General features: G+C 39.2%; 2 protein-coding genes across 2 annotated transcripts; both read right to left on the bottom strand.

Moving 5' to 3' along the window:
* Nucleotides 1-6: 6 nt before the first annotated feature.
* LOC107835656 (dispanin subfamily A member 2b-like) lies at nucleotides 7-1,070 on the bottom strand. The gene is made up of 2 exons (XM_016668843.1): nucleotides 826-1,070; nucleotides 7-304 (listed from the first exon to the last, which is right to left on the bottom strand). The coding sequence occupies exons 1-2, from the start codon at nucleotides 1,051-1,053 to the stop codon at nucleotides 131-133; spliced, it is 402 nt and encodes a 133-aa protein (XP_016524329.1). The 5' UTR covers nucleotides 1,054-1,070; the 3' UTR covers nucleotides 7-130.
* A 4,636-nt stretch (nucleotides 1,071-5,706) lies between these two features.
* LOC103134510 (interferon-induced transmembrane protein 3-like) lies at nucleotides 5,707-14,267 on the bottom strand. Its single transcript, XM_007546780.2, has 3 exons — nucleotides 13,863-14,267; nucleotides 6,598-6,883; nucleotides 5,707-6,112 (listed from the first exon to the last, which is right to left on the bottom strand). Exons 1-3 carry the CDS (start codon nucleotides 13,898-13,900, stop codon nucleotides 5,942-5,944), a joined length of 495 nt encoding a protein of 164 aa, XP_007546842.2. The 5' UTR covers nucleotides 13,901-14,267; the 3' UTR covers nucleotides 5,707-5,941.
* Between the last annotated feature and the right edge of the window lie 94 nt (nucleotides 14,268-14,361).

Below are 14,361 nucleotides of genomic sequence, written 5' to 3' on the forward strand. Positions count from 1 at the left end.
CAAATGAAGTTCTTTGATGCCTCAGATCTTACTACTTGTACGACTGTTACAATTTTATTTGAGGCACCAAAATATAAACAGAAAAGCAGACGAGTCGTGGTCTTTGAAAAGCCCTCATACCACGGAACAATTACTTGTTATATCTGGGATATTTTTCCCCCTGTGCAGTCACAACAATGGGCACAACAATGCAGAGAATGAAGGTTAAAGATGTCAGTACAGTCGCCGCGATGTTGAGAACCCGAGCAGTGGAGGCGTGACCTCTGGCTCCGAGTTGATCTCCAACCATCTTCCTGTCTCTGGCCTGAAAGCAGAAAAATGAAATTTATTTATTAATTGTTTCATGTGGTGAACAAAGAGTTCTCAGTTGTTATTTACTAAGACATTGGGACTTTTACCTTTGATTTACCAAAATGCACATTGAGTTATTGTCTTCAAAGTAAAAAATAGAAAAAAGTTTAAACGCTAGTTTAGCTACAACTTGTGTCTAACTTGTCGCGTCAAGTTAGACTCAAATCTAAAACTTTGATTCTAGATTAAGACCTAGTTTTGGGATCTTAATCTGGACTCAAAGTTTGAGTGGAAAGGCCATCCACATCATTGAAATAGTTTCATATGTGAGTTCTGTGAAACTAATCTTTTTGCGTTAAACCTTAATTATCCAGATTATGTTTCCAGATTTGTCCAAACTGCATAAAACACATTTACCAAAAGAGGAAACAGAAACCAGATTCAAGCCTCTTCATGATTTCTGTCCTTTTTCAAACAAACAGAAAATGTTTACATTTAAGACAAATGACTGAGAAACTATTACCATAAACTCACTTTAACAGAACAGATGAGAGCCGCCAATCCAAGACAGCAAAAGTTTCCATAGACGAAGTTCCAGAGCGACCAGACCAGATAATCTCTTGTGGGCTCAGTGGGGACGTTCACTATGGTGTGCTGAACTCCTGTGAGACCTCCAGACTGTCCAGGGGACACTTCATGTCTCCTGCCCTGCAGTGCGACGGTCTCAGCAGAGTAAGGTGCAGAGGAGTACCCAGGATTCATTGCTCTCAGCTCGGCTGCAGGTGCAGGACGATCTGAACGATCTGCTCCAGAACTGGCAGGCTGTCCGGAGTGGGGTTTGTTTTTTATGATGTTCGTGTCTTAACTGGAAAATTAACCACTGAAAAATGGTCAATGTGCAAAAACCACAATACTTTCATCTCTGGTTGCTTTGAAGCACAAACATTTGACATGAATGTTGTTAGATTTGGGGGTGAGGAAGTACTACATTGGTACACAACCTTCCATGTTCTAAATTGTATTTCTGTATAATTGCAGCTGTTACTGCTTTACTTTTGGAAAATAATTAGTCTCTCTGCACATAATGAAATTGAGGATGTGGATTTTTGTGTGTTTTTTCTGTTAATCTAGTTCCTGTTTCGTCTCGTCTCCCCCTGATCGTCTCCAGCTGATTATCCCCGTGTGTGTGTTTAGCCTCACCTGTGTTACCTGCTCCCCGTCAGGTCCTTCTCTTTCCTGTCAGTCTTTGTTAGTCCTGTGTCGTCCCAGTGCTACCATAGTGTCTGAGGTTTTAGCCTCACTGTTCACCTGTGCTGCCTGGATTTCTGTTCTCTTCATGTTTGTCATTAAAACCATCATTATAGAACATCAACCTGGTCTACCGCGTCCATCCTCACCTCCTCAATCAACCCAATTCATGACAGAAAGGACATTTATACGTTTTAAAGAGGATAATGTCAATTATTATTATTATTATTATGAAACAAACTATTAATTCATCTGAGCTAAAACACACTTCACAGGTTTCATAAAAGCAAACTTTACACAAATTAAGTTCTTAGACTTTTCTACTAGCGTTACTGTCACAACTTCATTTTGGCACCAGAGCAAAAACAGAACAACTGCGTTATAGCGTTGGACAATCTCTCATACACTCTGAAAGTTGGTTATTGCCAATAATTGTAATTGTAATAGGATCTGTAGCTTGAACAATGCTTCGCTTGTACAATCGCAGTAAAGATTACAACAACGACTACCAAACACGCCAGGATGTTCGCCAGGATGCTGAGAACCCGAGCGGTGGAGTCGTGACGTCTGGCTCCGTCCAGATCTCCAACCAGCTTCCGGTCTCTAAAATATTCATTTTAAAACTGGACTCAAACTAGAAACAATGGTACTTCCCTTCTTGTCTGAAACCTTTTGCCTTTTGTAAGTGTCATGACTGATTTCTCTCTGACTGAAAGCACAACTCGCCATCATGGAAAGTAGAAGCCACTTTTGGAAAGGATATTTTTTCTGTTAGACATGAGCTGCCAGGCAGTCAGGGAGTCTAGAAAGTGATGTCTAACAAAATATGCTTACATTTTACAGTCAGTGTGATGTTTTTCTTTTCATCTGTCAAACCTGAACACACACTCTTCCAAAGTAGAAAATAGTTATTTTAAATCTTTTTGGTCGACTGGGGTATCAATCTGAACTTTGTGAACTGGGTTCAGTAGAATCCAGTCCAGATTTTTATTGACCAAAGTTTGTCAAAGTGTAGAAAAATGCTCATGCACGTTCAGTTGTTCAGGTTCCATTTAGTTTCATAGTTTTGTGATTATTGAGTTTTCCTTCCTTCTCTTTCCTTCTCGTTTTATCTCGTGCCAGATTTTTTATTGCGTTGGTCGTGTCCTTCTCATGCTGAGCTGAGCTCCACCTGTTTACTCTTCTTTAGTTTCTGTTCTCTGTGGGTTTGTGATTCTAACATTCATTCTATTTTCTTCCTACGCAGTTGCTCTCACTCTGGTTTTTCCCACCACTCTCTGGCTCATGCTGACTCTCCTAATTCTTTCCATTGTCTGTTCACACCTCACAAGTCCTCTGGAGTTTGGATTTGAGTCGAGTTCCTGCAGAAAAAGGTGGTTCAACAAAGTAATAAAAAAGGCCCCCAGCTATGGGTGTAGAAGAAGATTTCGTGCAAAGCCAAACTACGCAGTCCCACCGCAGGTCCTAATCAGAAGGTTTCGTTATGAGAAACATCTTCACACACAGGAAAACCAGGTGGTTTATGTGGTTGTTATGTGGAGGTGCACAGAGCAGGCGGATGACTCGAAGCTGGGAAGTCAAACTAACGTCTTCACTCAGACACAAACCAGGATGAAATAAAAAAGATAAAACTCTGAACATCGCAGGTCTCAGACGTGAATGGAGGAAGAGAGTGTTGTTGTTGTTAGCCCAGCTTCAAAGACGATGGGAACTACTTTTTTAGTTGTCATTTGGCTATTTCTCTCTCTCTCTCTCTCTCTCTCTCTCTATATATATATATATATATATATATATATATATATATATATATATATTCTGTCTTATCTATGTACAAAAAAATTAAGGCAACCTTTTCTTTGTTTAAAGTACTTGCTCATTTTGCTACATGAAACAGAAAATCCAAGTAAATTAACATTAACTTAACCCTTGTGTTTACAAATGGGGTCCAACTGACCCCATACCTGTATCACTTGTATCATTTGCCTCAGGCCCTCGTACGCACAAGGGTTAATTTTGTCAAGTAGATTAAGCAAAACTGAACTTTGTACAAATTATGCAACTTTTTAAATGTAGTAAATGAAATTTGCAAGTACATTGTAAAATCTTAAGTTAACTTAATAAAACTGAAGATGCTGTCATTTAATCAACAACCGAAGCTTAGTTTTTTGTTTTTTTTAAACTAGAAACTCCTCAAAAAGTAAATACTTGATTGAAGCATCTCATGGCTCCTACTTTTTAATTGCTTCTCAAACTTTGACAGAAATTCTTCTTGATAAGGCAAAAAAATAAATAAAAAATCTCTATAAAGTATTTGTTTAAAGGAAGAGCCACCTGCTTCCTCTCAGTTAGAGAACATTTCCTGTCACCGTTTCCAGCCTGCTCTGTTGACTACAGTGAACATGGCTAAAAGTCAGGTGCGATTTCAACTGAAAGGTTTGTGGTCTGAATCAGGGTAAAACTGAACACACCGCTTTACTTTAGTTCTTTTTTTAACAGCAGCTGCAAACACATGAATGATGTTAACTCATCACACACAGGAATGAAAGAAGAGCAACAGAAAAACACTGCAAATGCTGCAACCACAAGAAATAAAAGGAAAACTTGTGTAAACTCAGGAGTCCGGAAGTCTGTAGTGTTGCCTGAATGTAAACATGTTTCTGTTCTGCAGTATTTGCATGTGGGGTGATTTGTGGTTGTGGAGGTTGTATTTGCCTCGTTCACTTGTTTGCGGAGCATTTTGCCATTTGCTGCATGTTCACAGCTGCATTGTTACCATCCTCTATGGCTAACTGAAGAGGCACAGAAAACGAATTTCAAGCTTCAGAGAAAAAGAGCAACCATTGTTAAAGAAAATTCTAAAATAGTTAACTTTGGCTCTCTCTTCCTCTGGATCCCAGGTCCTCTCGGCGAGCCACATGTAGCCACAAGGAAAACAACAATGCGTGTTGACGTCACAGAATTACAGAGTTTAATCCAATATAAGACAATGCATAAACTTACACCAGAAACTGCATAACAGAGACATACATTCATTTACCTGACATAAATGGAAAGAAGAAGAAAAGCAAAGACATCTTTGGAGAGTTGCAAGAGCAAATCTGATGTTACTTCTGTGTAGAAAGTTTTATTGTCATAATGAGAGGTACCAGGACTCGAAGGCAAGCAACAACTACGGACACCAAACTCAGTTTACAGATTTATTGAACAAGAAGGTGTAATGGGGGAAACGATGGAGAGGTGTAGATCAGCAGCAGCAGGGAGGAACCGGGCCAGAGGAGGAACTGAGAAATGGGTGAGCAGTTAGACAGAGGAATAATGACAGGAATGATGATGTAACCTGATGAGGGCTTACGGATTGGGGGTTCAGGTGAGCAGAGGAGGGTTAGGGTTAGGGTTAGGGTTAGGGTAACCCCACCAGGGGGCATCTTGGCATCTTTTTGCTAAAATGTAAGCAATGAGACGAACTGCTGCCAGAAGAGTTCAAGGCTTTTATTGTTTATTTAGAAAAAACTGGAAGTGAATAGGCATTTGCTGCTGTTTCTGGATACATGAGCTGCTGTGAAAGCCACAGAATTGGGAGGATAGAGCTGACTGAGCAGCCAACATGGCAACCCTGACTGGTATATTTTGTAATTTTGCAGTAGTTATGGGTATTATTGACAGACAAATTTACTTTCTGTGGCATCTTTGTGTTTAGAGATCTCAATATATTAGTTAATCATTTTTATTTATGCATGATAATAAGTCCATCTGTCTGTCTGTCCATCCATCCATCCATCCATCCATCCATCCATCCATCCATCCATCCATCTTCTTCCACTTATCCGAGGTCGGGTCATGGGGGTAGCAGCCTAAGCAGGGAGGCCCAGACTTCCCTCAGCCACTTATTCCAGTTTCTCCAGGGAATCCCAAGGCGTTCCCAGGCCAGCAGAGGAACATGGACCCTCCAGAGTGTTCTGGGTCTTCCTCCCCCTGATGGGAGGTACCCAGAACACTTCACCAGGGAGGCATTCAGGAGGCATCCTGACCAGATGCCCAAGCCACCTCAACTGGTTCCTCTTGATGTGTAGGAGCAGCAGTTCTACTCTGAGTCCCTCCCAGATGACTGAGCTTCTCATCCTATCTCTAAGGGAGAGCCCAGCCACCCTATGGAGAAAACCCATTTCGGCCGCTTGTATCCATGACCTCGTTCTTTCAGTCATGACCCAAAGCTCATGACCATAGATGAGGGTAGGAACATAGATCGATGTAGATTTGGTGTCAGCTTCACTCAGCTTTTGAAAACCCCTTCTTACTTAGTGATATGTTTAATAGCTTGCAGCATTTGCAATCATAGCAATGAGCACAGCAGTGGAGAGAAAGATATGGTGTTTGAAAACCCCTTATATCACACAAAAGTTATTTAGTGATATCTGTAATATCTTCTAGAGTTTGCAATCATAGCAATGGGCACAACAATGGAGAGAAAGACGGCTAACGATGTCAGGACGGTCGCCACAATGTTGAGAACCCGAGCAGTGGAGGCGTGACGTTTGGCTCCATCCAGATCTCCAACCAGCTTCCTGTCTCTGGCCTGAAAGCAGAAAAAAATATGTTTTTCGATTCATATGGAAAACATCTGGTTCTCCCTTATTGCCTGGTGTAACTTTGGGACTTTTATCTTTGATTTACCAAAGCGCATGTTGAGTTATTAACTTTTTATTTATTTTACAAAAACAGACACTTTTTCAAAGTAAAAATTAGAAAGTTTAAAGGCTTTTCTAGACATTTTTAGCCTTTTGGAGTCTTAAGCTAGACTCAGAGTTTCAGTAGAAAAGCCATCCATACGATTGAACTACCTTGATATTTGAGTTTTGTGAAATCACACTGTGATTTAAATCTTTTTGTCTTTAAACCTTAATTATCCAGATTTTTCTAATTAGTCTCCAGATTTCTCCAAACTGCATAAAAGTCATTTACCAAAAGAGGAATCAGAAGCATGATTTCTCTCCTTTTTCAAGCAATCAGAAAATGTTGACATTTCAGACAATGACTGAGAAACTATTAGCATAAACTCACCTTGACAGAGTAAATGAGAGCCGCCAATCCAAAACAGAAAATATTTCCATAGATTAAGTTCCACAGCGACCAGACCAGATAATCTCTTGTGGGCTCAGTGGGGACGTTCACTACGGTGTGCTGAACTACTGTGGGACCTCCAGACTGTCCAGGGGACACTTCATGTCTCCTGTCCTGCAGTGTGAAGGTCTCAGCAGGGTAAGATGTGTAAGCTACAGTGGTGTAACAAGGATCCATGGCCCTCAGCTCGGCTGCAGGTGGAGGACGATCTGAAGAGTCTGAAGAACTGGCACGCTATAGAGAGTGGATGTGCTTTTTTTGATGCTTGTGGTTTGATAATGATCTATTCATCACCTACCAACAAGGTTACATTTATAAAACCTGCAGTGCTTTCATTTCTACTAGTTTTGTCAAGTTTAGAGGTTCAGAATTTTTAGCTCCTAAAATAAATTGCCTGTGCACGCACAAGACATTTAAAGGCAAATTGAGATTTAATTAAACCTGTTTGGTCTGAAAGCAGCAAAAATATTCATGAAAAGAAGAAGAAACCCAAGTTTACTTTTAAGAGAAGAAGTTTAAAATCCTTTTCTGCTAAAAACGGATTTCTATGCAGTCGGGACAGTTTTGAATGCAATTTCATTATTGCTCTTCCATCAAATATTCAGTATGTTCTGAAAAACAGCTACACTTTACACATGTAAACAAAAAAATGGACAAAAATGTGTTTTACTTTGATTTATACACCATGTTCCAAATTATTATGCAAGTGATATTTTCTCAGATTTTCCTTAATGGTCAATCCAAATGATGGTCAGTCTAATTTTCAAGTCATGAACCGTTACAGTATAAATCTGTGGGGATTTGAGTTTTCTCTGTTTATTCTTGGTTCCTTTTCTTGTGAGTCTCTGTGCTGTCCTGTCTTCCCCTTGATTGTTCCCAGCTGTGTCTAGTATTCCTGATTACTCCCAGTGTATTTAAGTTCACCTGTTGTCTCTTGTTGAGTCCTTGTCGTACGTCATTTGTCGTCGTACTATTGTTTAGCTGTCAGTCATCTCAGTTGAACTGTCAAGTACTGAGACGACGTCGCTCTCGTTTGGTCAGTCCTGTAATTGTTGCTACCGGTGCTGAGCTTTAGCTTTTCGCTCTGCCGTGCTGCCAGCTTCCTGGACTGTGTTTGAGCAGTTTATCCTCATTAAATCACCATTATCTTCTACAACCTGGGTCTGCTGGCGTTCTCCCTCACCACCAACACTTGATGACAAAAACAAATTTTACTTAACAAACCTCCCAATGAGAACAGTTTTTTTCTCAAAAATAAACTCATAATTCACTGTTCCAAATTATTATGCACCGCAGATTTTCAAAACATTTTATGGATTATAAAAAACTGCAAACAGCCTTTCTCCAAATGTCCAGCATTAAATGGTCACATTTACTAAAATTAAAATATTTCAATCAAAAACATCTTAACAGACCTTCTTTGGCATCACCTGCACAATTCTTGCATCCATTGAACTTGAGTTTGTGGATAGTTTCTGCTTGAATGTCTTTGCAGGATGTCAGGATACCTTCCCAGAAAATAAACTCTTACTGAAATAAAAAACAAAGCAGCAATTACTACACTATAAAAGATATACTGAACTATTTATAGCAAATAAATAAATACCAAGTGATAAACTATCAGACTATTTTTTAAAACACAGGGAGGTGAGCCAAGCTCACTCATCGAGCCAAGAAAGTCCCATGGCTTCGCCCCCAAACGACCACTCCCTCACACGTAGTCTATGCAGAGCTCCTCTCCTCTTATGTCTTTCGTTGCTCTTATTGGCTCAGCCAGCCAGAACTGCAAACTTTGCCAGTACACCTTTCACATTAAAGTCCTTGGCAGAATGATTTATTATTCTCCCAAAGGTGGCCATCTGTGGATGACATTGGCAAGGGTGAATCTGTGAATCGATGCACAGGTCCTGGTCTCCAGACTTAAAAAAGAAAATATACGATTCCTCTCCCTCCTTCAGGGATTCCACCAACCACCGGCCCTCGGAGGCGTTGGCAACCTGACCGTGGTAGTCGCGCACAGGATGGAGCCCTTTGGGAAATGCCCTGCTCGCAAAGAGCCCTGTGGAGGAGAAACCCAATTGAATTAATCCATTTATTACTTTATTAATTTATAATAATAAGTATCATCTTAATTATTACAAAAGTGTCAGTTTCCAGATCCAGGAAACAGCAGGTACCATCAACCGACCTTTGCCTGCGCCTGGCTCCTTGCTGTCAGAAATCACAAGTCTGGTCCAACTCTGGCACTGGATGTGGTGAACGAGTTCCTGGTCATCTTCCGGGGTGCCGATGGATGGTGGTCTCCAGCCCTGTAGCACCTGCTCAGCAGAGACGCAGTTCTCGGTCCAGTTTGACTTTTTAATGAAGCTCTGCACCTTGGCCAGGGTTGGTTTTCACCTGCCTCTCTTCTTTTTACAAGGCGCTGCACCGTCTAGTTCAGGGGAGGGCAATCCTGGTCCTGGAGGGCCGGTGTCCTGCGACTCTAAGATGTCTCCCTGATCCAACACACTTGAATCCAACAGCTGAATCACCTCCTAAGTGCAGTCAGGTTCTCCAAAGTCCTGCTAACGACCTCATTATTTGACTCAGGTGTGTCGAAGTAGAGACACATCTAAAGGTTGCTGGAGACCGGCTCTCGAAGCCTGGAGTTGCCCACCCCTTAGCTTGAGGAGCTCCGCAGTTCAAAACCTTTTTTTTTTTTGTTCTTACCTGCAGTACTCGCTCTGACCCAGTTGGTCAACAGTCCACTACCTTTGGCTGCTCCTGGCAGATCCTTTCATTTTTGTTTCTGACGTCTTTCTTTGGGTGGCATCTTTGAACTGAAAAAAGCAAAACATAATGAATTATAATCAGAACACTATATTAAACCCTGGTGTTTAAACTAATATGTTTTTCAGTCCATCGCACAACATAATATTACTTAAAGTCTGGATTGAGTTTTCAACACAAAAGTAAAAATCAGATTGAGGATTGAGCTGACTGAGCAGCCAACATGGCAACCCAGATTGGCATGTGTTCTAATTTGTACAAGTTATGGGTTTTATTTACAGACAAATTTACTTTCTATGGCATCTTTATGTTTAGAGACGTCAATATGTGAGCTAATCATTTTTATTGATGCATGCTAATAAGCATTAGAGCTAACTCTTCTTTCACCTTGTTGACTATAAAACATAAGAAGGGTTTCACAGTTTTGCAGGGTTATAAAAAGAAAAGAGAAAATAATCATAACTTAGAATGTCAGATGTTTTTGTGGCTGATTATCTTTGTATTTTGTTGTTAGTGTATTTTTAGCAGCAATAACAGGACATGACATCACTGTTCTTTACATGCCACACTTAGGAAACGGTTGTGCTCAAGTCCGCTATCCAGAGAAAGTCACCGATGGGTATAGTCCTGTTTACTATCAAATAAAATTAAATACAAAAAAAAAGCATTAAAAAACAATTGCTAAATAATAAGTTGGCTCTTTAAAGGTTTTCCGTCAGTGAAAATTGACCTGTTGGACACCTCAGCTCAACAGGATACTTAGTTTATGTGTTTTCCTCTGTTTTTATGTTTTCTTGCTGACATGTCGTTGTTAGTCTATTTCTGACTTACTTTATCTGATTTTACTTTGTCCTCATAAACTGCATCAAACCAGATCAAACTATTATTATTTACATATGTTTAGCACAACTACTAAACTACCATAATTTTGATTTTTAGTTAGCCATGCTATGCTAGCTTTGGTGCTTGATAAATTTGGCTCATCAGAAAGATGAACATTTCAAAATAAGGTTTTGATTAATTATTTTAGCTTATATTTTATAATTATTTATAGTTATGCTGTTTGTACCCTAACTTTTATAGTCAAGAACAGAAGCTGCTTATATTAGAGAAAAATTATTAGCATAAACTCACTTTAACAGAACAGATGAGAGCCGCCAATCCAAGACAGCAGAAGTTTCCATAGATGAAGCTGCACAGCGACCAGACCAGATAATCGTTTGGAGGCTCAGTGGGGACGTTCACTACGGTGTGCTGAACTCCTGTGGGACCCTCAGACTGTCCAGGGGACGCTTCATGTCTCCTGTCCTGCAGTGTGATGGTCTCAGCAGGGTAAGGTGTGTAAGCTTCAGTGGTGTCTTCAGAGAGAAGAAGTTAAAAGAACTCTTTGGTGGGGCAATAAAACCACCCGCAAAATCACCGGAGGAACTCCTTCTTCTTAGAATGTGAAATAATTTTTGGTGTATGAAAAGAAAAATAAATTATGGATGATGCAAGTTTAACATTTTACTCAAGGTTGAAGGCTGATTGTGAGTCAGAGTTTTACCTGTCGCTAGCTTGTTTTGTAGGTGCTCATTAGTATTCGTTGCCATCAGCAGATGTTGGCAGATTGTGTAGGTTTCTGATATTCTGTTTAAAATTCATCAGATTGTTCTCATCTGTTTTATTTGGACAGTCAATTGTTTTGAATTAATATCAAAAACAAAGGTATATTGTGTGAGTGTATGCAAATTGGCGGTACTATTTAGAAAATTGCAGGTGATGCAATCAAAATCTGCCGTTTGTCTCAAGGTGTAGTTTTTTCACTTGAAAATTTTGTATAACTGCAGTTGTTCTGCTTCAGCAAGAAAAAGTGTGGTAAATGTTATTTTAAGTTGTACTTTTTTTACAAGTTCAATTAAACTACAGAGTACATTTAGTTCTAAAAATACAGAAAGATAATATATGTTAAGCAATTCAAATATACAGTTGATTAGTCTGGTGTCAACTAAACTAAACATTTTAATCTACTGATTAAACATTTTTTTATCTTTTTTTGTTTTTGTTTTTGCTTTTCAAGAAGATCAAAGTTCTTACTTTAGTTTTATTGTAAGAACTTTACTGATGCAGTTTGGGAATAACTGGCCTTTCACATCCAGCTACAAATATTCCCCTCTGTCAGTTTTTGACAGAGGGGAATGGTTTATTATTATTAGGAAACAAGCTTTTCATTCATCTGAGCTAAAAAAAAAACACTTTACTGGTTTTATATAAGCAAACTTTACAGAAATAAAGTTTTTTTCACTGCCTTAAATAGAGGTGCACCAATTTGTCGGCCAGACGATTTATCTGTGCTAATTTCCTTAATTTTGGGAGATCGGTAATCGGTCGATTTTTACATGTGGAGCCGATCTTATCCACCGATTTTATCAAGCTCAACAAGGGTCTGAAAATCAACTACTTTCCTCTTCTGCTATTCTGTGAGAGGTTTGACTGACAGACTGGCCCACCAGGCCATGTCTGCACATTTACAGTTAACAATAGTCACCCCATTGTTGCCCATTCAACAACTTTATTGCTGTACTGAGCAACATTTCAGACAAAACTATTGGCATCGGCCAAAATCGGAATCGTCAGGGATCGGTCAGAAAACTGCAATCGGTGCAGCCTTAGCCTTACGCCTTTCTTCTGCGACTGTCACAGTTTTGGTTTGGTACCAGAAGAAAAGCAGAAAATCTGGTTAGTAAGCATCAGGTAGCAAATTTATAAATAGCCTTAATAACAACCAAGAAATGGTTTTGGAAATATGAAACTTGGTTAGTAGTTGTAGTAGTAGAAAATACGTACTGATTGACTTCCTACCACAATTAGAAAAATAATGCAAATAAAGACCAGTAGAGATGCCAGAGCTTGTGGCCATGACGTTCAGAATGAGAGGGGTGGAGGCGTAATGTCGGGCTGCATGTTGATCTCCAACCACCGTCTGGCCTCTGGCCTGAAAGCAGCAAAAAACATTCATGCAAAGAAGAAGAAGAAGCCAAGTTTAAGTGAAGAAGTTTGAAATCCTTTTCTGCTTAAGACAATTTTCTATGCAGTCTGGAACCGTGTTGAATGTAATTTCATCATTTCTCTTACATCGAATATTAAACATGTTATGGAAGAACAGCTACACTTTACTACTTACACCATCATGTAAATGACAAAGGAGTGTTTTACTTTGATTTATAAGTAGGTAGTCCATCTATCTTTGATTTGCCGATCATAGATTGAGTTTTCTTCACACTGACTTTGGAAATGATTAAACTTAGACACACACTTTTTCAAATTAAAACAATAGGAAGAACAATAGGATGCACAATATCATCGGCATGGTATCGGCTATCGCTATTAGCTGCAAAATTTAATAAGAGACATCGACCATTCCATCAAAATAACTCACCGATGTAAAAGACATTGATTTTATAAGACAAACCAGTGACAACGATGCCTGCAGCCCAGCACAACGTCACTGTTTGTCTTAGAGAGCAGATGTCATAAATAAATTTGACATAAAACATAATTAGGTGAAAGTGTTGCATCATCTTCAGCCTCCTTTTTAGCTTTTGCATTTTTTAGCAGGCTAAATTGACAAAAGATAATGCTGTTTTAATTCCACAATAGAGAAAGACGTATAGTTTCAGTAAGAAGGTATACAGGAAAAAAAAACAATCGGTATTGGTATCAGTTATCAGCCAAATGAGTTTTAGCACATCAGCATATTGGATATCGACCAAAAGTCCAATATTGTGCATCTCTAATAGGAAGCTTAAATGTGTCTTGCTGCATTTTGTTTATTTTTTTAACGATTTTATACAGTCAGTTTTAGGGTATGTTAGAAATGGAAGATATCAAACTGTGACTTAAATTTCTATACTAATTTTCAATAATCCACCCCAGACTCTTCTCTTTGTTTAAGTGATCTAAGTTTGAACAAACCACCTAATCGCCCATCAAAATGTGCAGGGGAAGCCAGTTCTAATGCTTTTTCATGGTTTTCGTTTTCCTTTCCTTCACCTATAATAAACACAAAGAGAAGTTTGCGATACCAGAGTGGAAATTTTACCACTGTGGTGCTGCACCACAACTGCTTTAATTTTTAGTTGTTCTGCAAAACATGGAGGTCAAAGTTTTTGAAATTGTTTCTGCTTGCAATAGACAATTTAGGTCAAATTGAGATTTAATTTTGAAAAAACTAAAAATTTCAAATGTGCATGTGCAAAAAATAATTTCTCTTTAAAGGCAAAAATGGAGAATGAGGATGAACTTCTGGAAATACAATAGAGAATAAAACTACAACCAATCTGGTAAATATTCCTGGAAGACCAACAGGAAGTCGAGCTTAATTGCAACTTGGAATAAAAACTTTACATGAATTTTACAGATTTCTCACAAATAAAAGTCTGAAAGTGTTTGTTTACTTGGTTTGCCTCACAAAACCCAGAACAGCTATTTCCATTCAGAAGTCATGGCCATCCATAGGAACTAACAGCTCAGGGATGTAATAACGCCGTGGAGAAGTTTAGAGTCGAGAGAATCTGTTGCCATGACAACTATGAGTTCAGCCCTCCACAAACCAATCTGGCCTTTCTGGAAGAGAGGAAATCCGTCTTTGACAGAAAGCAGTAAAACTTTGAATCCAGTTATAAAGTTGATCTTTAAAGAAGATTCAATAAAAAGTTTTACGCTGCTTAAGCCACAAAACTGGAAATATGAGGATGACAGAGCAGCCAAGATGGCAACCTGCACTGGTGTGCTGTATAATTTCACAATGGGAACAACTGATGTCTGCTCATTTTCTCATGACTATTAAGTTCATCACCACATAAAATCCATCCATCCATCCATCCATCCATCCATCCATCCATCCATCCATCCATCCATCCATCCATCCATCCATCCATCCATCCATCCATCCAT

This window comes from Poecilia formosa, unplaced genomic scaffold (genome assembly GCF_000485575.1).
Source record: "Poecilia formosa unplaced genomic scaffold, Poecilia_formosa-5.1.2 Scaffold17, whole genome shotgun sequence".
NCBI lineage: Eukaryota > Metazoa > Chordata > Actinopteri > Cyprinodontiformes > Poeciliidae > Poecilia > Poecilia formosa.